The sequence below is a fragment of the Bufo gargarizans genome, chromosome 1, assembly GCF_014858855.1.
Source record: "Bufo gargarizans isolate SCDJY-AF-19 chromosome 1, ASM1485885v1, whole genome shotgun sequence".
NCBI classification, from domain to species: domain Eukaryota; kingdom Metazoa; phylum Chordata; class Amphibia; order Anura; family Bufonidae; genus Bufo; species Bufo gargarizans.
In genome coordinates, this window is record NC_058080.1 from 666,638,340 (window position 1) to 666,664,941 (window position 26,602).

The 26,602-nt window shown below is 44.8% G+C and overlaps 1 protein-coding gene across 2 annotated transcripts in view; it reads left to right on the forward strand.

Moving 5' to 3' along the window:
- The window catches only part of IQGAP2 (IQ motif containing GTPase activating protein 2), a 340,563-nt gene that overhangs the window by 232,083 nt on the left and 81,878 nt on the right, over positions 1-26,602 (forward strand). For both annotated transcript variants that reach the window (XM_044276088.1, XM_044276089.1), the window contains one exon: positions 11,124-11,214. In XM_044276088.1, coding sequence (XP_044132023.1) covers positions 11,124-11,214 — 91 coding nt within the window. The remainder of the gene's footprint in view (positions 1-11,123; positions 11,215-26,602) is intronic.

The following is a 26,602-nucleotide window of genomic DNA, read 5'->3' on the forward strand; positions in this document are numbered from 1 at the left end:
TTTCATAATTTAAATGTTTCTGCTTTAAAAAAAGAAAGTGATACCTCATAAAATATTTATTACTTAACATTTCCCATATGTCTACTTTATGTTGGCATCATTTTGTAAATGTCATTTTATTTTTAGGAAGTTAGAAGACTTAGAATTTTAGAAGCAATTCTTAATTTTTTTTTTTTTTAAATGTCAAAAACCCACTTTTTAAGGACCAGTTCAGGTCTGAAGTTACTTTCTGGGGCTTACATAGTGGAAACCCCCCATAAATTACCCCACTGTAGAAACTGCTCCCCTCAAGTTACTTAAAACTGATTTTACAAACTTTGTTAACCCTTTAGGTGTTCCACAAGAATTACAGGAAAATAGAGATGACATTTCAAAATTTCACTTTTTTGGCAGATTTTCCATTTTAATCAATTTTTTTTCTTTAACACATCGAGGGTTAACCGCTGAACAAAACTCAATATTTATTCCCCTGATTCTGTGGTTTATAAAAACACATGGGGTCATAAACCGATGTAAGGGCACACGGCAGGGCGCAGAAGAAAAGGAGCGCCGTATGGTTTTTGGAAGGCAGATTTTGAACTGGTTTTTAGAACCATGTCCCATTTGAAGCCCCCTGATGCACCCTTACAGTATAAACTCCCAAAAAGTGACCCCATTTTGGAAACTAAGGGATAAGGTGCCAGTTTTATTGGTACTATTTTGGGGTACATATGATTTTTAATCTATATTATGTTTTTTGTGAGGCAAGGTAACAAAAAAAATGGCTGTTTTGGCACGGTTTTTATTTTTTACAACATTTAAAGGGTAGATCATGTGCTATTTTTGTAGAGCAGGTTGTTACAGATGCAATGATATGAAATATGTCTACTTTTTTGTTTGTTTCAGTTCTACATAATAAAGCATTTTTGAGAAAAAAAAAAGTTTTTGTGCTGTAATTTTTGCCGATCGTCTTGTGCAGGGGCTTGTTTTTTGCAGGAAGAGTTGATGTTTTTATTGGTACCATTTTTGGGTACATATGATTTTTTTATCATTATTACACTTAATGGGGCAAGATGGACAAAAATATTGGTTGTTTTAGCACAGTTGTTATTTATTTATTTTTACAGCGTTCACCTGAGGGGTTAGGTCATGTGACATTTTTATAGAGCAGATCGTTACGGACAGAGCAATACCTAATATGTATACTTTTTATTATTTAAGTTTTACACAATAATAGCATTTTTTTTAACAAAAAGAAATTATGTTTTAGTGTCTCCATAGTCTGAAAGCCATAGATTTTTTTATTTTTTGACCAATTGTCTTAGTTAGGGTCTCATTTTTTTGTGGGATGAGGTGACTGTTTGATTGGTACTATTTTGGGGGGCTTACGCCTTTTTGAGCACTTTGTGTTGCAATTTTTGTGATGTAAGGTGACAAAAAATTGTTTTTTTTATTTTATTTTTTACAGTCTTCGCCTGAGTGGTTAGGTCATGTGATATTTTTATAGAGCTGGTTGTTACGGACGTGGCAATACCTAATATGTATACTTTTTTTAAATTCATTTTACTTTAACACAATAATTTAAACAAAACAAATTATGTTTTAATGTCTCCATGGTCAGCTATATTTATTTTTATTTTTTGAGCGATTAAATTATGTAGGGGCTCATTTTTGGGGGGATGAGGTGAGTGTTTTATTGATACCATTTTGTGGGACATACGCCTTTTTGATAACTTTTTTTTACTTTATTTTTTTTATGAGGCTGTACAGCAGAACACAACGCTGTACAGCCTCAGTGCAGGGCTGATTAACGTAGAAGACCCAACAGCTCCTGCACTCCCCCGGCCCCGGCACTCAAATGACCACCGGGCCGGGACAGAAAGCAGCATAGCGCTTCCTGTATACACAGCGCTCTAGAAGGCAGGGACACTTGGGAACTGTCCCTGCCTTCCCTCTGGGTTGCCCTGCTGTCACTGACAGCGGGCCCCCCGCTCAGCAGCTGCACGATTAGCACGCAGCTGCCATCTCTGAATGAACGTTCTAGAACGTCCAGAGATAAGCATCCACCCATAGGACATTTATATCCTATGGGCGGATGTGAAGTGGTTAAGATAATTGAGTGTGGTGAAGTGTGTAAGACCGTGAACCGGGGAGGGACCCCAGGATACAGCGAAGTCACAGACGAAGAAAGCAACAACACACAGCTTTGTGCAAAATAGAAACTTTACCTCCACCAAAGATCTTATACCCCTGGCCCACAGTCATTGTCCCTGTCCAACCTGTCCCTGGACAGACCTATTGTGATGGCGTGCACAGCAGAGCCTGCAAGTCAATACTGTGACGCGGAATAATTTTGCCTGCCAAGAATGCAAGTCCTAACTAACTATTTGCAGGCCTAAACTTAGTCTCTGATGCTTAAGGCGCCACTAGTATAAGATGATGAGTAAATGAATTTACTGACCTGCGTCCGTTCTGTGTCAGAGGATGTCTTTTAACCGAGATGATCACCAGGCCCCCTTCACTGCGTCTCCGAACACTCGGATGGAACCGGATTCCATCTCGCACATCCAGTGCTTTCACCATCTCAGCTCTCACTTCCTGGTTCTTTCAGCAACCACCAGCATGAGTCATCCTCCATTTTGCATATTTAAATCGAGCAGTTACTTAGCTGTAACAGAAAACCAGCGGCCTCCTGTGGCCGAAATGCAAAATGACAAGCCTGAAGTTCAATTATGCATAGCATTATACAGGAAGAGCTGTTCCACAATCTCACAAGTGCATGATAGAGGTGTGCTGAGGGTGTGTATCCCACCTGGGTTTTCAGTTTTGCTGGGTGAGATAACTGGAATCCAGTAATGGTATAAAGGCATAACTTGCTGGAAATCATTTTGTTTAAAGTTGTATGGGTTGGATTTCTTTGGACTGGGAGACAGGTTGGTAGCGGGAGTCTCTCAGTCTACACCCCTAGTCCTCTACAGTTATTCCCTTTAAACTGAGGTGATTGCAGGTGAGGCGGTCAGTGATAATTATTGAGGGATAAAACAACCCTCTGTGTATGACTGAGGGAGAGGACTTGGAAAAGGAAGCCTGCAGAGGCTATGTGTGGTCCCAGCCAGGAAGGGTTGGGGGGCCACGAGGCTGTGTGAAAGCCTGAGTTTTAGGGGTCCCAGCAACGCCTGAGGAAAGAGGCTTCTAGGCTTATATTACACTGGCCAATTGTCGGCCAGATCATCGCTAACAAGCGTTCGCTGGAACAGTCGTTAGTGATGATCTGGCAGTATAATACTATCGGCGATTTACCTGAACTGGAATCTTTCAGCTTGCTTAAAAATCATGGTTTGCCGGCAGCAGATTGTGCTGTCTAATCACGATCTGCTGCCGGCAAACGAGTCTGTATGGGGATGAGCGTTGGCATTAGCAATCACTCCTCCGCATACTGTGGAGGAGATCAATGCATGCAAATGCAAAGGTATTCTCCACTGACGAGCAGGCGATTGCCGGGAAGAAACGCTTCCTTCTTGACAATTGCCTTCAAAATCTGCGTTTGTTATGCAAGTCAAAATTGGAGGAGTATACAGAATTATAGAGAGTCACAGTGCTAAGTAAATATGTAATTGCTCTTGAGCTCAAGTAATTATGAAATATATATAATTAGCTAATATCTGCAGTATTTTTTCCCCTGCCATTTCATACAGAAGTCTCTATGGCCATGGATTGTCGGGGGAAAGGGTCTGCAGGGGTTGTCTGGCAGACACACTCGCCTGCTTCTGCTGCTTTGGGACATATCACCACTGAGGTCAGTGGTAGGCTAAAGGGGAGCACATGAGCCGCTCCATTCAGAAGTTTACAGGACGGGATGGAAAGATCAGTCAGGGAAGCCGGCGAACCGGACTGGAGCGGCAGGGAGGAGGGGAGTGTTTTTTTTCCACAGGTACAGCAGGTTGAGGTTTACATTTTTTTTTAAAGTTTAAAAAAAAGCAAAAGATGGAAAACCACTTTAATCAACAAAAAGAAAACATAGATGTATCATTCACCATGGATCGTTTTGTGCATTTACACCGTGCCCTTCAGAAACCCATAATGAATAAAGAGGAGATTACATTTGGCAGGTCGGATTTTCCCTGCTGATTCCTATTGTCTTCACAGAGATAAGCAGTTTCAGTTCGGAAACGTTTGCTAACCGCTCACTTTTCCTTCCTTTGTAGACATAAACATGCACATTTCTCCAAGCCGTATAAATTTAGCAATTTCTAACCACAATGGAATAAACTGTGACATATGGCTGACCACAGTCAATCACCACATCAGGATGACCTGTGACACATAATCACTCCGGTGACCTCACACCACAGTGAAATGAATCATGACCTCATACTCGTCTCTGCCAGTTCACACACAAAATTTTGGTTCTGTTTTTGGCGCATGTCCGCCTCAAAAACAGCTAAAAAAAATGGCTCAAAACAGCCTCCCATTAATTTTACGTAAAAAAAAAAAAAGCAATTCCTATCGTGGGGCAAAATGCTGAATCTACCTTTGAAATGAATGGGAAGCTTCAAACAAATCCCCTGTACGTGTCCACGCGTTTTTTGCTGCAAAAACCACAAGCTGTTTGATGTTGCAGTAAACACCCAATGGTTAAAAAAAAAGCATTGAAAAACCACGTGCAGGAAGCATTAAAACTGCACGAAAAAAGGCAGATTTTCAAAATCTGTTGTGTGAACATACCCTAAAGTTCCTCTAGTGATGTCATATCCACAAATGGTATAAACACTGTGTGGTGAGACCAGGTACCTTGGATCTTGTCTACAGCAGTGGTCCTCAACTCCAGTCCTTAGGGCCCACCTATCACTCATTATTTGAACAGTCCTGATGCATTGATACTAATTGTATCACCTTCTCAATACTAAAGGTACCTTTACACGAGCCGATTATTGTCTAAAGTGTCGTTAAAATGAGCAAAACTGCACGATTATCGAGCCGTGTAAAAGCAATGAACGATAGAGCCACGATGGTTACATTTCTCGTTGGTTTTATCATTTGTGTGGGCACAAAAATCATTGTTAGACATTAGCGATTTCATACGTTTAAACAGGAATTGTTCACGCACTATTACAGACGATTAATTTGTCCACAACATAATGCAAAGTCGTGCTTCAAGTCGCAGTAACCGCGCCCCGTTCCCTGCCTCTTCGCTGTGACTGACAGCCGGCTGTTCTGCAAAGGCAGCCAAACTCTCGTGCATAAGCCCTGTCAGTCACCCGCGAAGGGGCAGGGACGGGGGCACGGTTACCTTGACTTGAAGCACGACTAGAAAATCACGTGGGCAGGGGATAAAAGAACGATTTCTGAGCTTTGGCTTCATCGGCCTTCAGGAAGAAAACGATTGTCGGAAACACGCTGCTGGCTACTGTCGGGTACTGCTGGCGGCTTGGGATGGTTTTTGGAGGTGACAGCTTCCCTTTAATCGTCGCTTCTAAAGGGACATTGTTGAAATGTTCAATGCACCAAGAAATGACTAATTCGTTGCTCAATCGTACCAATCTTCGCCTCGAGTAAAGATACCTTATGGAAACCCTGAAAATGGTGAGCAGCACGGTGGCTCAGTGGTTAGCACTGGTTCCTTGTAGCGCTGGGGTCCTGGGATTGAATCTGATCAAGGACAACATCTCCCCGTGTTTGTGTGGGTTTCCTCCCACACTCCAGACATACTGATAGGGAAGTTAGATTGTGAGCCCCATTGGGGACAGCCTGATGCTAATGTCTGTAAAGCGCTGCGGAATAGGTCAGCGCTATATAAGTGCGTAACAAATAGATAAAACTTCACCGGCAGGTGAGCTCTGAGCAATGGAGTTGAGGAACACTGGTCTATAGTTTCTACTCTTTATCTGATAGGTGTTACACACAACTACCTATGTCCCACATCACAATTAGTCACGGCAACCTCTGTGACCTCCATTTATTTTTTTATGTCTATGCGTGCCTTGACTAATAATCACATTCCTTCTTTGGCAAGATGCCTCCAGCAACACTAAAGGAGCTGGCAGTAATAAAACCTGCTTCCTGCTTGGTTGGAATGTGTGAATAACCCTCTGTGGAAATACAATAGTGTCCTTGCAACAGAGCACGAGGTGCACACGGGTGTACCTTTAAGATGAGATAAGCGTTTCGTGATGCCAGTTGCAGTGGCACAGGGCCCCTTTTAGTGATGTAGTAGATGGTACCCAGGTGTAGGAATACCAGAGTGGTGTAGGGTGGCCTACAATGTCCCTTAATGTTTTGTGCACGTGTCACGGTGCTGCTACCTGCATACGCTGAAACCCCAGGCATTGGCTCTGAAGCAGACAAAGGGGGTAGTTGAATGATGGGATTAAGAATATATTCAGTCCTGACCTTATATATAGTTGCACAGTAGCTTTACTTGAATAAACGTTCCTCCAAACGATTTACAGACTTTATCTTGGTTCCCAGCAGGCTTTAGCATGAACAAAACTGTGGCAGGCAAACTCCTCTCTGCTACATTTGTTGCTCTTTGGCTCTTCTGTGCTGACAGGCTTAGGCTACTTTCACACTAGCGTTTTGGTTTCCGTTTGTGAGATCCGTTCAGGGCTCTCACAAGCAGTCCAAAACGGATCAGTTTTGCCCTAATGCATTCTGAATGGATAAGGATCCGCTCAGAATGCATCAGTTTGCCTCCGTTACATCTCCATTCCGCTTTGGAGGCGGACACCAAAAAGATGCTTGCATCGTTTTGGTGTCCGTCTGGCAAAACTGAGCCAAACGGATCCATCCTGACACACAATGTAAGTCAATGGGGACGGATCCGTTTTCACTGACACAATATGGTACAATAGAAAACTGACTTTCAATGGTGTTCAAGACTGATCCGTTTTGGCTATGTTAAAGATAATACAAACGGATCCGTTCTAAACGGATGCATGTGGTTGTATTATCTGAACGATTGCGTTTGTGCAGATGTATGACAGATCCACACCAAACGCGAGTAGCCTTAAATAGAATCTCTGCTTCTGCAGGATGCTGCAACTTCTCTCTGTATTCTGACTCTAGCTTAATCCAGAGAACTTTCTTCCTGGCTTCTGAAGCTCCAAGCTGTGGCCTCAGTATCCAGCAGAGCTAAAGGTGCTCTAGCTGGCCTAGACAGGAGTCATCCAACAGGGACGTGCACCTGCTGCACACCTAACCCCTAGGAGGGGGTAAGCTGAACTGACCTCAAGCTGAACTCCCCCCTCCCTGCAGCAAGTGGGACACACCACCACACCACGGGGGGTAGAATGGAATGGAAGGTTCCATTCTATCTAAGATAGCTCTGCCATATTTGCTGCCACCTACTGGTGAACCAGGTAATTTACATGATAACATAACAGTTACAAGAAATAGGAATGCACATTATGAAGGGCTTGGAATAAATACACAGATGACATGACACTAGCCCATTAGAGATAGTAGCAGGGTGCAGAAGTGGTAATGCCACTCTGGGGCGTTACATCCTTACTACTGAACAGCAATGTGTTGCGTGACTTCTGATTAGTGTTTGGTGTAAAATGTGCCAAAATTTGGCTAGTTTCTGGGGCATAATGTTGCCTAAGGTTTTAGAAATATTTATAAAGACTGTACACCAAAGAGGGTAATCCTCTGAAAAAATCTTTTAGTCCTCCTCCTGGATGGGCCCCTTCTGGGTCAGGGCCCCAAAGCAGCCGCTTCCCCTGCTTCCCCTATAGCTACGCCCCTGCATACATATTAGAACTGTGTCAGCTGAACCCACCAATTTCTTCGGGTTCTGCTGACAATCTAAGGCCACTTTCACACTTCCACTTGCCCTTTCCACTATTGAGATCCGTCATTTGTCCCCATTCATCTGTCATTTGTCCCCATTCATTGTCAATGCTGTCAATGCTGGTGTGAAAGTAGCCTAATGTGTATGGGGCCAAATCCCGACTCTCTCCCAATGGCGGATTTTAGGGGATAGGAGGGAGAGGATTGTGTAACCTTAGACAACCTGTCTAGACCTGCACCAGATTTATCACAGGACTTCAGTCTGGAGCACTTACTTCGAGGCAGGATTTTTCCTCAGAATTATGGCACAATTTTTGTCCAAAAATTGCATATGAGCCCTCTTTCCCTTTAAGCCATGTCCCTCCCATGAAGCCCTGCCTGCTTTTTAGCAAGTCGTAAAAAGTTTTAGAAACCCTAGTTGCACCAAATTGCACCACTTTTTAAGATAGATTTTAGGTGCAGACACATTACCAAATCTAGCCAACTGAGCCTAAAGGGTGTATTAGACTCTACTGTTAAGTGAAATTTAGTGATTTATTATATTTGTACACCTAATAGTACTGTATGGACAAGCAAGGATTAACAAACTTTGTTGATCCCCTTGGGTTGCCAGGAGATGGACCTGGGTCCACCCCCTTGTTAGTCAGCTTGGAGGACCTTCATCTTTAAGACCTCTTCAGCTAAGGAAGCACCTTTACCATCAAAAGTGCTCCAGAGAAAGGAAATCAGAAGGTCCAGAATCTGCAGGGCTGTGTATTGGAGTAAGACAGCAAGGTTTTGTGCATGTTTATGGAAGAGAGATTTTGCTGCTGTGTGAGGGAAGGGTGCTAACACACCCTTTCACACTTCAAGACTATTTGGTCAACTGTTTCTTAAATATGTACCTCCTCAGTCTAAGAATTTTCAGAAACATCTAACAAGAACTTAAACCTCCATCATTGCTGCTGTCTATATGCTGCTTCTGTGGAAGAATTGCACTGTGATCTACTTGGTATTGTGGGTGTGTCCCAAGGAAAGAAAGGATACACCTTCCAGTCACCGCATGGCCTCAGGGAGAGCCAAAGAGGGGGAATTGGTACTGTTAGTAATAATACCATCCTCAGGGCCAAAACTTTTACTCCGACCCTCCGCTCCCCTCTCCCGGGCTTGCTGCAATTGTAGTCACTAGGGATGAGCAAATCGACTTTGGGTAATAACTTCAAAAATGAATTTCTACTGTAAAAAAAACTTTTACTGAACTTGGGTTCGGTTCCAAGTGGCAAATTTTTTATTTTTTTTACAGTAGAAATAAATTAAAGTTATTACACGAATTCTCCCGCTCCGTACAGTATTCTAATAAAGTTTTATGAGAATCGACTTCAGATGTTTCATCTGAAGTCGATTCCTCATTCCTAGTAGTCAGGTTACATACATGAATCTTAGTCTATGTTAATTCATTATACATGATGGGGTATTGGTTATTCTCCGCTCGACCTCCTTGATCTATCACTTACTAGCCCTTGACTCCCCCACCCCCAGCCCAATCCCCATAAGCCGGCCTTGTCCGAACCCCAATAAGACACGGACACCAAGTTGGAGTATATCGGCCACAGCAGCCGTTTTATTACAAACACATACATAAATAAATAACCTTTTATTTTTCACAAAACATAACCTTAAGATATATATATCCAACTTATTCCGAACATATCCCTGAGTAACACAGGGAGGTCCTGGAAGCCCCAAACCTAGGAATTTTTTGCCAGTATCTTTGAGCCAACTTGCCCCCAGCCGTTAGGCGCCAGCTCGGAGGCACCACTGACGGCTCGCCCAAATTCCGCCATAACCGACCACCAGTCATGGGACTCCAGCCCCAACCGTGGAGCCCTCCCATCCTTGTCACCTGAATCTCTCCAACTTCAAGGACCTCCCACCGCTACAGCCGCTGTGACAAATTTAGCCCATGTTCCCCACCCCCTCCCTCCCCTCCATCCCCTCCACCCCCTCCGTCCCTTCGGCTCAGTCTCCAGAAAAGAAAAGAAAAGAAGGGTGGGCAGGTGGGAGCTCTGATTCACCATAAAATGGCCTCCTTCTTCACTGGACCCTTGACTATTTAACCCCTTGCTCCACACCCCCCATAACTTAAAATAGCCAATCAGCTTCCCTGGGGGCTCCCTCAAACCAGCCCCCCCCCCTCATGTTCGCTTCCCCTAAAGGCTACTTCCCCCCCAGTCCGGCTATTACTGGAGTGCCTAGAGCCCTATGCATATTGTTCTTCTCCCATGGATTGTGGTTAAAACACATGACCACGTATATAGTTTTCACATCTGAGAACAAAATGCAGTTTTCAATGGAAAGCAATTGTAGGAATGTTATAAGATTCTGTAAAGAAAAAGAAACTTCTATTCAGATCCCCTAATTAAGGGCTCATGCACACAAATGTGTTTGCCCCATGCCCGCACTGAAGACCGCAAATGGCAATCCACAATGCATGGGCACCAGCCACGTGGCCACTGTTTGTGGATGCGGACCCATTCACTTGAATGGGTCCGCAATCCGCATGATTCAGTCTGCACTGTAAAAAAATTGTTCTATTTTTTTTTTTTTTTTAGCAGTGCGGACCACTTCTGCTCCATGCTTCTGCACCGCTCTGTATCTTGCGGATTGCGGACCCATTCAAGTGGGTTTGCATCCGTGATACGGAGCACACATGGCCGATTCTCATTCCTTCCACGGAAGTAATAATTCACTTTAGGTGGAATTGTTGCTTGTAGGTTTTTTGTCACTCCGGAGGGTAAGGTCGCTTGAACTTTCTATAACACAACATACACACAAGCTTTCATAACAGATAAACCAGTTCCACTCCACACGGATCACTCTGCGTCTTACAGAAACCATAGATTAGTGTTTTCTTCACACTGTCCACTCAACCGAATATTCAATAAATAAGAGATTTTACTAGAACTAAGCCGGCCTGGTCATTGGTCTCCACATCCAACCTGGTTCCCCGTTCTCCTGCTGCTCAGGATGAAGATTTAGATTTGGAGCCCTAACCCTGTGTACAATTACCTTGGCCAAGGCAGAGTGACTACTTCCTAAAGGATGGTGGTGTGTCTTGATACACCTACAGTGTGAGAGCAAGATGGTTGCTCCTCGCCTGTGATAGAAGAAAAAGTTTGAAGTGTATATCTGTATTTTATTAAAGCACATCTGGAAGGGGTAGTGGCAGATCCTGCAGGAGATATAAAGTCTCCAGACTGAGGTTAAGTTGTCCTTTAAAACATAAGAAAGCTGACATCACAATTTTAAAGTAATTCCAGGCTCCAGTCCATAATGAGTCTTGGCACATCTCAATTAATTTCCTGTACTTACAGGAATCCAAGGACGAGTCTGCCGCACTGTGGCTGGATGAAATACAGAGTAGAGTCAATGATGCCAACCAAGACAGTCAAGATGCAAACAGAGGTATGTTGGTTTTTCTTTATATCTGACGTTAAAAGGGTTTTCCAAATGTTTAATACAGATCACCTGTTATTAATATAGGTAATCAGTTTCCGATTGGTGAGGGCCCGACTCTCAACACCCCCGCCAATCAGCTGTTTGAAGTGGCCATGCAATCTGGTGCGCACCAGGACCTCTTCCGGGGCTAGTGGCGTCACATTCATGCGTCACATGGCCCAGGCACAGCTTAGTCTCACTCAAGTGAATGGGGCTGAGCTGCAGTACCAAGCCCAGCCACTATCCAATGGACGGCTCTGTCCTTTGTAATCTGCAAGGAGGCTGCAGCTCTCACTTGAACATCCCTCTTCAAACAGCTCATCGGTGGAGGTGCTGGGTATCAGACCCTCTCCATTCAGATACTGATGACCTATCCCGAGGATAGGTCATCAGTATTAAACCCTCTTTAAAAACTGTTGTGGAGTGCTCTGTCTGCAGTGTTAGGGAGTTGCCTTATGGGTATTCCCAAATATATTGTCATAAGGCGGATTGCTCCATCCGCATGTACAAACTATTCAACCCTAGAGAAGAATGGCAGGAAGCAATTGAAACAACAGAATCGGTCAGCAGACTAGAAAACCATGTATAATGGCTAGAGATGAGCGAATTTCAGGTTATGAAATTCATTCACACTTCGTTTACAGGTAAAAGGTGAATTGCATTATGGATTCAGTTACCACGGACCATAACGCAATTCTATGACGGAATGCATGGATTCCGTTATTCATTCCGTCATAATAGAAGTCTATGGCCTGCATAAGGAATCCGTCCCATTTCCGTTATGCAGGAGAGGACTCCCCTGCATAACAGAAACGGGACGGAATGAATAACGGAATGCCCCTAAAGGCATTCCGTCATAGAATTGCATTATGGTCCGTGGTAACGGAATCCATAACGCAATTCACCTTTTACCAGTAAACGAAGCATGCACGAATTTCAAAAATATGAAATTCACTCATCTCTAATATTCATCTCTAATTATTCTGTACATGGTAACAGATAAATTACGATATTTCATGTCCCTGTTGACCTGGTGTCCTGTGCAGCTGACTCAGTTACTACGTGTGCTGTTCATAACGAAAGTCCCACAGAATCGAAAGCAAAATTTTATAACTTAAAATATCCTATGTACTGGAAAGTATAATAATTCACTTCACTAGGACCTCTACTGACATGACTGTTTTAGTCATTTCTTGTATTCTCCATGCAATAACGATTCTGGAATATCTATTTTTATGTCTCTATGTTGTGCTGTTCCTCTATTATTCCTAATAAATGTTTGTAAATAACTTGCCAGCAGTCTGCAATAAAGGTTTGTGTCCCTGGATAGTGTCAGACTGTGCGGGGGCATACAGTAAAATCATCTTTTTTACTATCGCATTCCCAAACATTTCAGTCTTCCGAACAGGAGGACTAAGAACCAGAATACTACAGGTTTCAGGTAAAACACCATATAGTAAACAAATATCAGTTCCTATGGGTCCCAAATAATAATGTACAAAGATTAGACACCTTCACATCAATTTGGGATGACCTGCTATGCAAAAGTTTTATAGTGGATAATATGAAGTGTTGGGGAAAAGGGTAGAGGTTCCATATAAATGGACTATTTTGACCATGTCATGAAGTGACCCTATTAAAAAGACTCATACCGGGTAACAATGGTGTGCATGGTGGTGCTGCTATACTTGCTTCAGGTTGTGTGACTTTGTGTGATCATCTGTGTCCTTACGTTTTCTGGTTTTATGTAAATAAAGCTTAAATTACATAGTAACATAGTATAGAAGGCCGAAAAAAGACATTTGTTCATCCAGTTCGTCCTGAAATCTTGCAAGTTGATCCAGAGGAAGGCAAAAAAAAACTGTGAGGTATTAGTCAATATTTCCCACTTAAGGGGGAAAAAATTCCTTCCCGTCTCCAATCAGGCAATCAGAATAACTCCCTGGATCAACGACCCCTCTCTAGTAGCTATAGCCTGTAATATTATTACACTCCAGAAATACATCCAGGCCCCTCTTGAATTCCTTTATTGTACTCCCCATCACCAGCTCCTCAGGCAGAGAGTTCCATAGTCTCACTGCTCTTATCGTAAAGAATCCTCTTCTATGTTTGTGTACAAACCTTCTTTCCTCCAGACGCAGAGGGTGTCCCCTCGTCACAGTCACCGTCCTGGGGATAAATAGATGATGGGAGAGATCTCTGTACTGACCCCTGATATATTTATACATAGTAATTAGATCTCCCCTCAGTCGTCTTTTTTTCTAAAGTGAATAACCCTAATGTTGATAATATTTCAGGGTACTGTAGTTGTCCCATTCCAGTTATTTCTTTAGTTGCCCTCCTCTGTACCCTCTCCAGCTCTGCTATATCTGCCTTTTTCACAGGAGCCCAGAAATGTACACAGTGCTCCATGTGTGGTCAGACTACTGATTTGTAAAGTGGTAGGACTATGTTCTCATCACGGGCATCTACGCCCCTTTTGATGCAACCCATTATCTTATTGGCCTTGGCAGCTGCTGCCTGACACTGGTTTCTATAGCTTAGGCTACTTTTACACTCGCGTTTGGTGCTGATCCGTCAAGATAGCATCTCTTAGAAAACCTTCAAATGGTTTACCCACGACAGATGTTAAATTTACCCGCCTGTAGTTTCTGGGCTTTGTTTTTGGACCCTTTTTGAATATTGGCACCACATTTGCTATGCACCAATCCCGTGGAACACTCCCTGTTAGTATAGAGTCCTTAAATATCAGAAATAAGGGTTTGGCTATGACATTACTTAATTCTCTTAGGATACGGGGGTGTATACCATCTGGTCCCAGTGATTTGTTTATTTTAATCTTTTTTAAGACGCTGCTGTACTTCTTCCTGGGTCAGACAGCGCATTTTTAATGGAAAAATAACTTTCACATTCTGCATTTCATCTGACCATTTTATTTTATTCAGTAAATACATTGGAGGAAAAACATTTTTTTATAGCTTTGCTTTCTCCTCATCGCGCTCTCCAACTACCCCCTCATTACTCTGTAAATTGATTCGTACTCAAGTGTTTGAAGAGGCCACGGCCATGAAAAAATGCTGAATGGGTAGAAGAGCTTCATCTCTTGCAGAATAAGAGCATTGGGCATAGTAAAATCAGCCTATCTGAGGTCCCATCTGCATCAGTGTCCGCAGATCCCGTCAGTATCAGCAGGGTCCATGTAATTCTACTTATATGTAAGGGAAAATGTATGGAACTTGTTACTGCATGTCCTGTTCATGAAGCTATGGAAATTGTAGCTGACACATTATAGACAACACATTCCAAGCGAGAGGCTATTTAAAGCTGTCAGATGACCACCATCTCTATGAGATAAAAAGGACACGTATTTCACATGTTAGACCGTGATACTACTCGCTGTTCCAGCTCGGTCAGAATTTAACATTGAATCAGTAGTAAAGTTCTACTTGTTGGATTTTGTGCACCATGTAAAATATTACTGTCAGTAGCTCTCCTGTTATTACCCAGTATCAGTGCTGCTTTAATCGCAGGGTGAATGGTGCAACTCACGTGACCCCTGTCTCCCAATCGTCCCGGATCTGGTGGGATGGATACATCATGTCCCGCTTTCAAGTATATCTGCATCCTGAGGATTCAGATACAATTGAATACAATAGTGAGTTCCCTGCTTCACCATTCCCTGGCCTATGTGCTCCCCAGCAGTAGGGGAGATGAAGTGATGTCATTGCCTCTGCTGCCCCTAGCAGGAGAAAGCTCAAGCCCGTGGAGAACTTGCTCCGTTCATGGCAGTGGAGCTAGGTGACTAGTGTTTTTTTTATTTTATTAAAACTAAAGGGTCTAACTTATTGGGGCACTAAAAGGACAACACTATTGTTAGGGGGCTCTTATGGGGCATAACTACTCTGAGGGGACACCAAGAGGGCATAACAAATGTGAGGGATGTACCTACTGTGAGGGGCATAACTACTGTGAGGGGGCACTAAGGGCATAACTACTGTAAGGGGGCACACGAGGGCATAACTAATGTGAAGGGAGTAACTACTGTGAAAGGGGCATAATTAATGTGAAGGGCGTAAATACTATAAGGGGACACTAAGAGCAGTAGCCAAATTTACTTTGCTTTACGTACAGAGATTATATTTTGCCTGCAGTTTTCTACGCTGTTTCTGTGGATGTTCTTGTTGGTTTTTATTTTTGAATTGGCTCTTCAGCAACTCTTTATCTCATGTTGTCAGTTTGTTAGATAGCGAGTTTTGTTTTTTTTTGTAAATGCCAATTCAAGGATGGCAACCAATATATTAAACTACTTGTTTTCAGTTTAGAAAAAATGGCCACCTCTGCTTAATAGTAACATAGTAACATAGTTTATAAGACTGAAAAAAGACATTTGTCCATCCAGTTCGGCCTGTCATCCTACAAGTTGATCCAGAGGAAGGAAAAAAAAAAACTGTGAGGTAGAAGCCAATTTTCCTCACTTTAGGGGAATAAAAAATTCCTTTCTGACTCCAATCAGGCAATCAGAATAACTCCCTGGATCAACGATCCCTCTCTAGTAGCTATAGCCTGTAATATTATTACACTCCAGAAATACATCCAGGCCCCTCTTGAATTCCTTTATTGTACTCACCATCACCACCTCCTCAGGCAGAGAGTTCCATAGTCTCACTGCTCTTATCGTAAAGAATCCTCTTCTATGTTTGTGTACAAACCTTCTTTCCTCCAGACGCAGAGGATGTCCCCTCGTCACAGTCCTGGAGATAAATAGATGATGAGAGAGATCTCTGTACTGACCCCTGATATATTTATACATAGTAATTAGATCTCCCCTCAGTCGTCTTTTTTCTAAAGTGAATAACCCTAATTTTGATAGTTTTTCAGGGTACTGTAGTCCACCCAGTAGTCCAGTTACTTCTTTAGTTGCCCTCCTCTGAACCCTTTCCAGCTCTATGTCTGCCTTTTTCGCAGGAGCCCAGAACTGTACACAGTACTCAATGTGTGGTCTGATTAGTGATTTGTAAAGTGGCAGGACTCTGTTCTCTTCACGGGCAGCTATGCCCCTTTTGATGCAGCCCATTATCTTATTGGCCTTGGCAGCAGCTGCCTGACACTGGTTTCTATTGCTTAGGCTACTTTCACACTCGTGTTTGGCGCGGATCCGTCGTGGATCTGCACAGACGGATCAGCGCCGATAATACAACAGCATGCATTCATTCAGAACGGATCTGTTTGTATTATCTTTAACATTGCCAAAATGGATCCATCTTGAACACCATTGAAAGTCAATGGGGGGCGGATCAGTTTTCTATTGTGTAAGGGAAAATGGATCCATCCCCATTGACTTACATTGTGGATCCGTTTTGCCTCTGCATTGTCAGGCGGACACCGAAACGCTACGAGCAGTGTTTTGGTGTCTGCTTCCAGTGCGGAATGGAGGCGGAACAGAGGCAAACTGATGCATTCGGAACGGATCCTTATCCATTCAGAATGCACCTGGGGCGTAAAAACCCAAGAGCAGAATATAAAATCAGTGATACAGTCCTGACCTCAGTATCTGAGGAAAGGGATTTAGGGGTCATTATTTCAGAAGACTTAAAGGTAGGCAGACAATGTCATAGAGCAGCAGGAAATGCTAGCAGAATGCTTGGGTGTATAGGGAGAGGCATTACTAGTAGAAAGAGGGAGGTGCTCATTCCGCTCTAAAGAGCACTAGTGAGACCTCATTTGGAGTATTGTGCTCAGTACTGGAGACTAGGGATGAGCGAACTCGAACTGTATAGTTCGGGTTCGTACCGAATTTTGGGGTGTCCGTGACACGGACCCGAACCCGGACATTTTCGTAAAAGTCCGGGTTCGGTGTTCGTCGCTTTCTTCGCGCTTTTGTGACGCTTTCTTGGCGCTTTTTGAAAGGCTGCAAAGCAGCCAATCAACAAGCGTCATACTACTTGCCCCAAGAGGCCATCACAGCCATGCCTACTATTGGCATGGCTGTGATTGGCCAGAGCACCATGTGACCCAGCCTCTATTTAAGCTGGAGTCACATAGCGCCGCCCGTCACTCTGCTCTGATTAGCGTAGGGAGAGGTTGCGGCTGCGACAGTAGGGCGAGATTAGGCTGATTAACTCCTCCAAAGGACTTGATTAACTGATCGATCTGCAGCTGTGGATCATTGAGCTGCTGATCCTCAATTGCTCACTGTTTTTAGGCTGCCCAGACCGTTTGTCAGTCACATTTTTCTGGGGTGATCGGCGGCCATTTTGTGTCTTGTGGTGCGCCAGCACAAGCTGCGACCAAGTGCATTTAACCCTCAATGGTGTGGTTGTTTTTTGGCTAAAGCCTACATCAGGGTGAAGCTGTCACACCAAGTGCATTTAACCAGCAATAGTCTGTTCATTTTTTGGCCATATACAAAATCAGGGGCAAGCTGCGCCTGTCACCAAGTGCATTTAACCCTCAATGGTGTGGTTGTTTTTTGGCTAAAGCCTACATCAGGGTGAAGCTGTCACACCAAGTGCATTTAACCAGCAATAGTCTGTTCATTTTTTGGCCATATACAAAATCAGGGGCAAGCTGCGCCTGTCACCAAGTGCATTTAACCCTCAATGGTGTGGTTGTTTTCTGGCTAAAGCCTACATCAGGGTGAAGCTGTCACACCAAGTGCATTTAACCAGCAATAGTCTGTTTATTTTTTGGCCATATACTACATCAGGGGCAAGCTGCGCCCGTCACCAAGTGCATTTAACCAGCAATAGTGTGGTTATTTTTTGGCCATATCCCAGTCTAATTCTGTCACTAAATCCATACCGGTCACCCAGCGCCTAAATACTAGGCCTCAAATTTATATCCCGCTAAATCTCTCGTTACCGCTGTCCTGTTGTATCTGGGAAAGTTATTTAGTGTCCGTCAAAGCACATTTTTTGTTCTGGGTTGAAGTACAATTCCCAATTTAGCAATTTCATAATTTAGTGGTTTCTGCTATATCAGAGCTATTTGAAATCTATCCCTAAAAGGGTATATAATATTCAAGGTGCACATTGGGTCATTCAGAATAACTTCACACACACCCGCTACTGTGTATTTTCAAGTCTAATTCTGTCACTAAACCCATACCTGTCACCCAGCGCCTAAATACTAGGCCTCAAATTTATATCCTGCTAAATCTCTCGTTACCGCTGTCCTGTTGTAGCTGGGAAAGTTATTTAGTGTCCGTCAAAGCACATTTTTTGTTCTGGGTTGAAGTACAATTCCCAATTTAGCAATTTCATAATTTAGTGGTTTCTGCTATATCAGAGCTATTTGAAATCTATCCCTAAAAGGGTATATAATATTCAAGGTGCACATTGGGTCATTCAGAATAACTTCACACACACCCGCTACTGTGTATTTTCAAGTCTAATTCTGTCACTAAACCCATACCTGTCACCCAGCGCCTAAATACTAGGCCTCAAATTTATATCCTGCTAAATCTCTCGTTACCGCTGTCCTGTTGTAGCTGGGAAAGTTATTTAGTGTCCGTCAAAGCACATTTTTTCTTCTGGGTTGAAATACAATTCCCAATTTAGCAATTTCATAATTTAGTGGTTTCTGCTATATCAGAGCTATTTGAAATCTATCCCTAAAAGGGTAGATCATATTGAAGGTGCACATAGGGTCATTCAGAATAACTTCACACACACCCGCTACTGTGTATTTCCAAGTCTAATTCTGTCACTAAACCCATACCTGTCACCCAGCGCCTAAATACTAGGCCTCAAATTTATATCCCGCTAAATCTCTCGTTACCGCTGTCCTGTTGTAGCTGGGAAAGTTATTTAGTGTCCGTCAAAGCACATTTTTTGTTCTGGGTTGAAGTACAATTCCCAATTTAGCAATTTCATAATTTAGTGGTTTCTGCTATATCAGAGCTATTTGAAATCTATCCCTAAAAGGGTATATAATATTCAAGGTGCACATTGGGTCATTCAGAATAACTTCACACACACCCGCTACTGTGTATTTCCAAGTCTAATTCTGTCACTAAACCCATACCTGTCACCCAGCGCCTAAATACTAGGCCTCAAATTTATATCCTGCTAAATCTCTCGTTACCGCTGTACTGTTGTTGCTTGGAAAGATATTTAGTGTCCGTCAAAGCACATTTTTTGTTCTGGGTTGAAGTACAATTCCCAATTTAGCAATTTCATAATTTAGTGGTTTCTGCTATATCAGAGCTATTTGAAATCTATCCCTAAAAGGGTATATAATATTCAAGGTGCACATTGGGTCATTCAGAATAACTTCACACACACCCGCTACTGTGTATTTTCAAGTCTAATTCTGTCACTAAACCCATACCTGTCACCCAGCGCCTAAATACTAGGCCTCAAATTTATATCCTGCTAAATCTCTCGTTACCGCTGTACTGTTGTTGCTGGGCAAGATATTTAGTGTCCGTCAAAGCACATTTTTTGTTCTGGGTTGAAATACAATTCCCAATTTAGCAATTTCATAATTTAGTGGTTTCTGCTATATCAGAGCTATTTGAAATCTATCCCTAAAAGGGTATATAATATTCAAGGTGCACATTGGGTCATTCAGAATAACTTCACACACACCCGCTACTGTGTATTTCCAAGTCTAATTCTGGCACTAAACCCATACCTGTCACCCAGCGCCTAAATACTAGGCCTCAAATTTATATCCCGCTAAATCTGTCCTTAGTGCTGTAGCTGGGCGAGTTATTTAGTGTCCGTTCAAGCACATTTCTTGTTCTGGGTTGAAATACAATTCCCAATTTAGCAATTTCATAATTTAGTGGTTTCTGCTATATCAGAGCTATTTGAAATCTATCCCTAAAAGGGTATATAATATTCAAGGTGCACATTGGGTCATTCAGAATAACTTCACACACACCCGCTACTGTGTATTTCCAAGTCTAATTCTGGCACTAAACCCATACCTGTCACCCAGCGCCTAAATACTAGGCCTCAAATTTATATCCCGCTAAATCTGTCCTTAGTGCTGTAGCTGGGCGAGTTATTTAGTGTCCGTTCAAGCACATTTCTTGTTCTGGGTTGAAATACAATTCCCAATTTAGCAATTTCATAATTTAGTGGTTTCTGCTATATCAGAGCTATTTGAAATCTATCCCTAAAAGGGTAGATCATATTGAAGGTGCACATAGGGTCATTCAGAATAACTTCACACACACGCTTCTGTGCATTTCCAAGTCTAATTCTGTCACTAAATCCATACCGGTCACCCAGCGCCTAAATACTAGGCCTCAAATTTATATCCCGCTGAATTTGAATACAATACATTGGGCCAAATAATATATTTGTTGTTGTGGTGAACCATAACAATGAGAAAAACATCTAGTAAGGGACGTGGACGTGGACATGGTCGTGGTGGTGTTAGTGGACCCTCTGGTGCTGGGAGAGGACGTGGCCGTTCTGCCACATCCACACGTCCTAGTGTACCAACTACCTCAGGTCCCAGTAGCCGCCAGAATTTACAGCGATATATGGTGGGGCCCAATGCCGTTCTAAGGATGGTAAGGCCTGAGCAGGTACAGGCATTAGTCAATTGGGTGGCCGACAGTGGATCCAGCACGTTCACATTATCTCCCACCCAGTCTTCTGCAGAAAGCGCACAGATGGCGCCTGAAAACCAACCCCATCAGTCTGTCACATCACCCCCATGCATACCAGGGAAACTGTCTCAGCCTCAAGTTATGCAGCAGTCTCTTATGCTGTTTGAAGACTCCGCTGGCAGGGTTTCCCAAGGGCATCCACCTAGCCCTTCCCCAGCGGTGAAAGACATAGAATGCACTGACGCACAACCACTTATGTTTCCTGATGATGAGGACATGGGAATACCACCTCAGCATGTCTCTGATGATGACGAAACACAGGTGCCAACTGCTGCGTCTTTCTGCAGTGTGCAGACTGAACAGGAGGTCAGGGATCAAGACTGGGTGGAAGACGATGCAGGGGACGATGAGGTCCTAGACCCCACATGGAATGAAGGTCGTGCCACTGACTTTCACAGTTCGGAGGAAGAGGCAGTGGTGAGACCGAGCCAACAGCGTAGCAAAAGAGGGAGCAGTGGGCAAAAGCAGAACACCCGCCGCCAAGAGACTCCGCCTGCTACTGACCGCCGCCATCTGGGACCGAGCACCCCAAAGGCAGCTTCAAGGAGTTCCCTGGCATGGCACTTCTTCAAACAATGTGCTGACGACAAGACCCGAGTGGTTTGCACGCTGTGCCATCAGAGCCTGAAGCGAGGCATTAACGTTCTGAACCTGAGCACAACCTGCATGACCAGGCACCTGCATGCAAAGCATGAACTGCAGTGGAGTAAACACCTTAAAACCAAGGAAGTCACTCAGGCTCCCCCTGCTACCTCTTCTGCTGCTGCCGCCTCGGCCTGTTCTGCTGCTGCCGCCTCGGCCTCTTCCTCCGCCTCTGGAGGAACGTTGGCACCTGCCGCCCAGCAAACAGGGGATGTACCACCAACACCACCACCACCACCTCCGTCACCAAGCGTCTCAACCATGTCACACGCCAGCGTTCAGCTCTCCATCTCACAAACATTTGATAGAAAGCGTAAATTCCCACCTAGCCACCCTCGATCCCTGGCCCTGAATGCCAGCATTTCTAAACTACTGGCCTATGAAATGCTGTCATTTAGGCTGGTGGACACAGACAGCTTCAAACAGCTCATGTCGCTTGCTGTCCCACAGTATGTTGTTCCCAGCCGGCACTACTTCTCCAAGAGAGCCGTGCCTTCCCTGCACAACCAAGTATCCGATAAAATCAAGTGTGCACTGCGCAACGCCATCTGTGGCAAGGTCCACCTAACCACAGATACGTGGACCAGTAAGCACGGCCAGGGACGCTATATCTCCCTAACTGCACACTGGGTAAATGTAGTGGCAGCTGGGCCCCAGGCGGAGAGCTGTTTGGCGCACGTCCTTCCGCCGCCAAGGATCGCAGGGCAACATTCTTTGCCTCCTGTTGCCACCTCCTCCTTCTCGGCTTCCTCCTCCTCTTCTTCCACCTGCTCATCCAGTCAGCCACACACCTTCACCACCAACTTCAGCACAGCCCGGGGTAAACGTCAGCAGGCCATTCTGAAACTCATATGTTTGGGGGACAGGCCCCACACCGCACAGGAGTTGTGGCGGGGTATAGAACAACAGACCGACGAGTGGTTGCTGCCGGTGAGCCTCAAGCCCGGCCTGGTGGTGTGTGATAATGGGCGAAATCTCGTTGCAGCTCTGGGACTAGCCAATTTGACGCACATCCCTTGCTTGGCGCATGTGCTGAATTTGGTGGTGCAGAAGTTCATTCACAACTACCCCGACATGTCAGAGCTGCTGCATAAAGTGCGGGCCGTCTGTTCGCGCTTCCGGCGTTCACATCCTGCTGCTGCTCGCCTGTCTGCGCTACAGCGTAACTTCGGCCTTCCCGCTCACCGCCTCATATGCGACGTGCCCACCAGGTGGAACTCCACCTTGCACATGCTGGACAGACTGTGCGAGCAGCAGCAGGCCATAGTGGAGTTTCAGCTGCAGCACGCACGGGTCAGTCGCACTACAGAACAGCACCACTTCACCACCAATGACTGGGCCTCCATGCGAGACCTGTGTGCCCTGTTGCGCTGTTTCGAGTACTCCACCAACATGGCCAGTGGCGATGACACCGTTATCAGCGTTACAATACCACTTCTATGTCTCCTTGAGAAAACACTTAGGGCGATGATGGAAGAGGAGGTGGCCCAGGAGGAGGAGGAGGAGGAGGAGGAAGAGGGGTCATTTTTAGCACTTTCAGGCCAGTCTCTTCGAAGTGACTCAGAGGGAGGTTTTTGGCAACAGCAGAGGCCAGGTACAAATGTGGCCAGCCAGGGCCCACTACTGGAGGACGAGGAGGACGAGGATGAGGAGGAGGTGGAGGAGGATGAGGATGAAGCATGGTCACAGCGGGGTGGCACCCAACGCAGCTCGGGTCCATCACTGGTGCGTGGCTGGGGGGAAAGGCAGGACGATGACGATACGCCTCCCACAGAGGACAGCTTGTCCTTATCCCTGGGCAGCCTGGCACACATGAGCGACTACATGCTGCAGTGCCTGCGCAACGACAGCAGAGTTGCCCACATTTTAACCTGTGCGGACTACTGGGTTGCCACCCTGCTGGATCCACGCTACAAAGACAATGTGCCCACCTTACTTCCTGCACTGGAGCGTGATAGGAAGATGCGCGAGTACAAGCGCACGTTGGTAGACGCGCTACTGAGAGCATTCCCAAATGTCACAGGGGAACAAGTGGAAGCCCAAGGCCAAGGCAGAGGAGGAGCAAGAGGTCGCCAAGGCAGCTGTGTCACGGCCAGCTCCTCTGAGGGCAGGGTTAGCATGGCAGAGATGTGGAAAACTTTTGTCAACACGCCACAGCTAACTGCACCACCACCTGATACGCAACGTGTTAGCAGGAGGCGACATTTCACTAACATGGTGGAACAGTACGTGTGCACACCCCTCCACGTACTGACTGATGGTTCGGCCCCATTCAACTTCTGGGTCTCTAAATTGTCCACGTGGCCAGAGCTAGCCTTTTATGCCTTGGAGGTGCTGGCCTGCCCGGCAGCCAGCGTTTTGTCTGAACGTGTATTCAGCACGGCAGGGGGCGTCATTACAGACAAACGCAGCCGCCTGTCTACAGCCAATGTGGACAAGCTGACGTTCATAAAAATGAACCAGGCATGGATCCCACAGGACCTGTCCGTCCCTTGTCCAGATTAGACATTAACTACCTCCCCATAACCATATATTATTGGACTCCAGGGCACTTCCTCATTCAATCCTATTTTTATTTTCATTTTACCATTATATTGCGAGGCTACCCAAAGTTGAATGAACCTCTCCTCTGCCTGTGTGCTAGGCCTAAATATATGCCAATGGACTGTTGCAGTGGTGGCTGACATGAAGCCTGATTCTCTGCTATGACATGCAGACTAATTCTCTGCTGACATGAAGCCAGATTGTCTGTTACGGGACCTCTCTCCTCTGCCTGGGTGCTGGGCCTAAATTTATGACAATGGACTGTTGCAGTGGTGGCTGACGTGAAGCCTCATTCTCTGCTATGACATGCAGACTGATTCTCTGCTGACATGAAGCCAGATTCTCTGTTACGGGACCTCTCTCCTCTGCCTGTGTGTGTGCTGGGCCTAAATATATGCCAATGGACTGTTGCAGTGGTGGCTGACGTGAAGCCTCATTCTCTGCTATGACATGCAGACTGATTCTCTGCTGACATGAAGCCAGATTCTCTGTTACGGGACCTCTCTCCTCTGCCTGTGTGTGTGCTGGGCCTAAATATATGCCAATGGACTGTTGCAGTGGTGGCTGACGTGAAGCCTCATTCTCTGCTATGACATGCAGACTGATTCTCTGCTGACATGAAGCCAGATTCTCTGTTACGGGACCTCTCTCCTCTGCCTGTGTGTGTGCTGGGCCTAAATATATGCCAATGGACTGTTGCAGTGGTGGCTGACGTGAAGCCTCATTCTCTGCTATGACATGCAGACTGATTCTCTGCTGACATGAAGACAGATCCTCTGTTACGGGACCTCTCTCCTCTGCCTGTGTGCTAGGCCTAAATATATGCCAATGGACTGTTGCAGTGGTGGCTGACGTGAAGCCTCATTCTCTGCTATGACATGCAGACTAATTCTCTGCTGACATGAAGACAGATTCTCTGTTACGGGACCTCCCTCCTCTGCCTGGGTGCTGGGCCTAAATATATGCCAATGGACTGTTGCAGTGGTGGCTGACGTGAAGCCTCATTCTCTGCTATGACATGCAGACTGATTCTCTGCTGACATGAAGACAGATTCTCTGTTACGGGACCTCCCTCCTCTGCCTGGGTGCTGGGCCTAAATATATGCCAATGGACTGTTGCAGTGGTGGCTGACGTGAAGCCTCATTCTCTGCTATGACATGCAGACTAATTCTCTGCTGACATGAAGCCAGATTGTCTGTTACGGGACCTCTCTCCTCTGCCTGGGTGCTGGGCCTAAATATATGCCAATGGACTGTTGCAGTGGTGGCTGACGTGAAGCCTCATTCTCTGCTATGACATGCAGACTAATTCTCTGCTGACATGAAGACAGATTCTCTGTTACGGGACCTCTCTCCTCTGCCTGGGTGCCGGGGCCTAAATATCTGAGAATGGACTGTTCCAGTGGTGGGTGACGGGAAGCCAGATTCTCTGCTATGGAACCTCTCTCCAATTGATTTTGGTTAATTTTTATTTATTTAATTTTTATTTTAATTCATTTCCCTATCCACATTTGTTTGCAGGGGATTTACCTACATGTTGCTGCCTTTTGCAGCCCTCTAGCTCTTTCCTGGGCTGTTTTACAGCCTTTTTAGTGCCGAAAAGTTCGGGTCCCCATTGACTTCAATGGGGTTCGGGTTCGGGACGAAGTTCGGATCGGGTTCGGATCCCGAACCCGAACATTTCCGGGATGTTCGGCCGAACTTCTCGAACCCGAACATCCAGGTGTTCGCTCAACTCTACTGGAGACCATATCTCCAGAAGGATATTGATACTTTGGAGAGAGATCAGAGAAGAGCTACTAAACTGGTACATGGATTGCAGGATAAAACTTACCAGGAAAGATTAAAGGACCTTAACATGTATAGCTTGGAAGAAAGACAAGACAGAGGGGATATGATAGAAACTTTTAAATACATAAAAGGGAATCAACAAGGTAAAAGAGGAGAGAAGATTTAAAAGAAGAAAAACTGCTACAAGAGGACATAGTTCTAAATTAGAGGGGCAAAGGTTTAAAAGTAATATCAGGAAGTATTACTTTACTGAGAGAGTAGTGGTAGCTGCAAATACAGTGGAGGAGTTTAAGCATGCATGGGATAGGCATAAGGCCATCCTTCATATAAGATAGGGCCAGGGGCTATTCATAGTATTCAGTATATTGGGCAGACGAGATGGGCCAAATGGTTCTTATCTGCCGACACATTCTATGTTTCATTAGGGCAAAACTGATCCGTTTTGGACCGCTTGTGAGAGCCCTGAAACGGATGTCACAAACGGAAACCAAAACGCCAGTGTGAAAGTAGCCTTAGTTTGCTGTTCACTAAAATTCCTTGGTCCTTTTCCATGTCAGTGTTTTACCATTTAGTATGTACTGGTGACTTGCATTATTCCTTCCCATGTGCATAACCTTACATTTGTCAGTGTTAATCCTCATCTGCCACTTTTCTGCCCAAGACTCCAATCTATCCAGATCCCTCTGTAGCAGTATACTGTCCTCTTCAGTGTTAATTACTCTACACAGTTTAATGTCATCTGCAGAAATT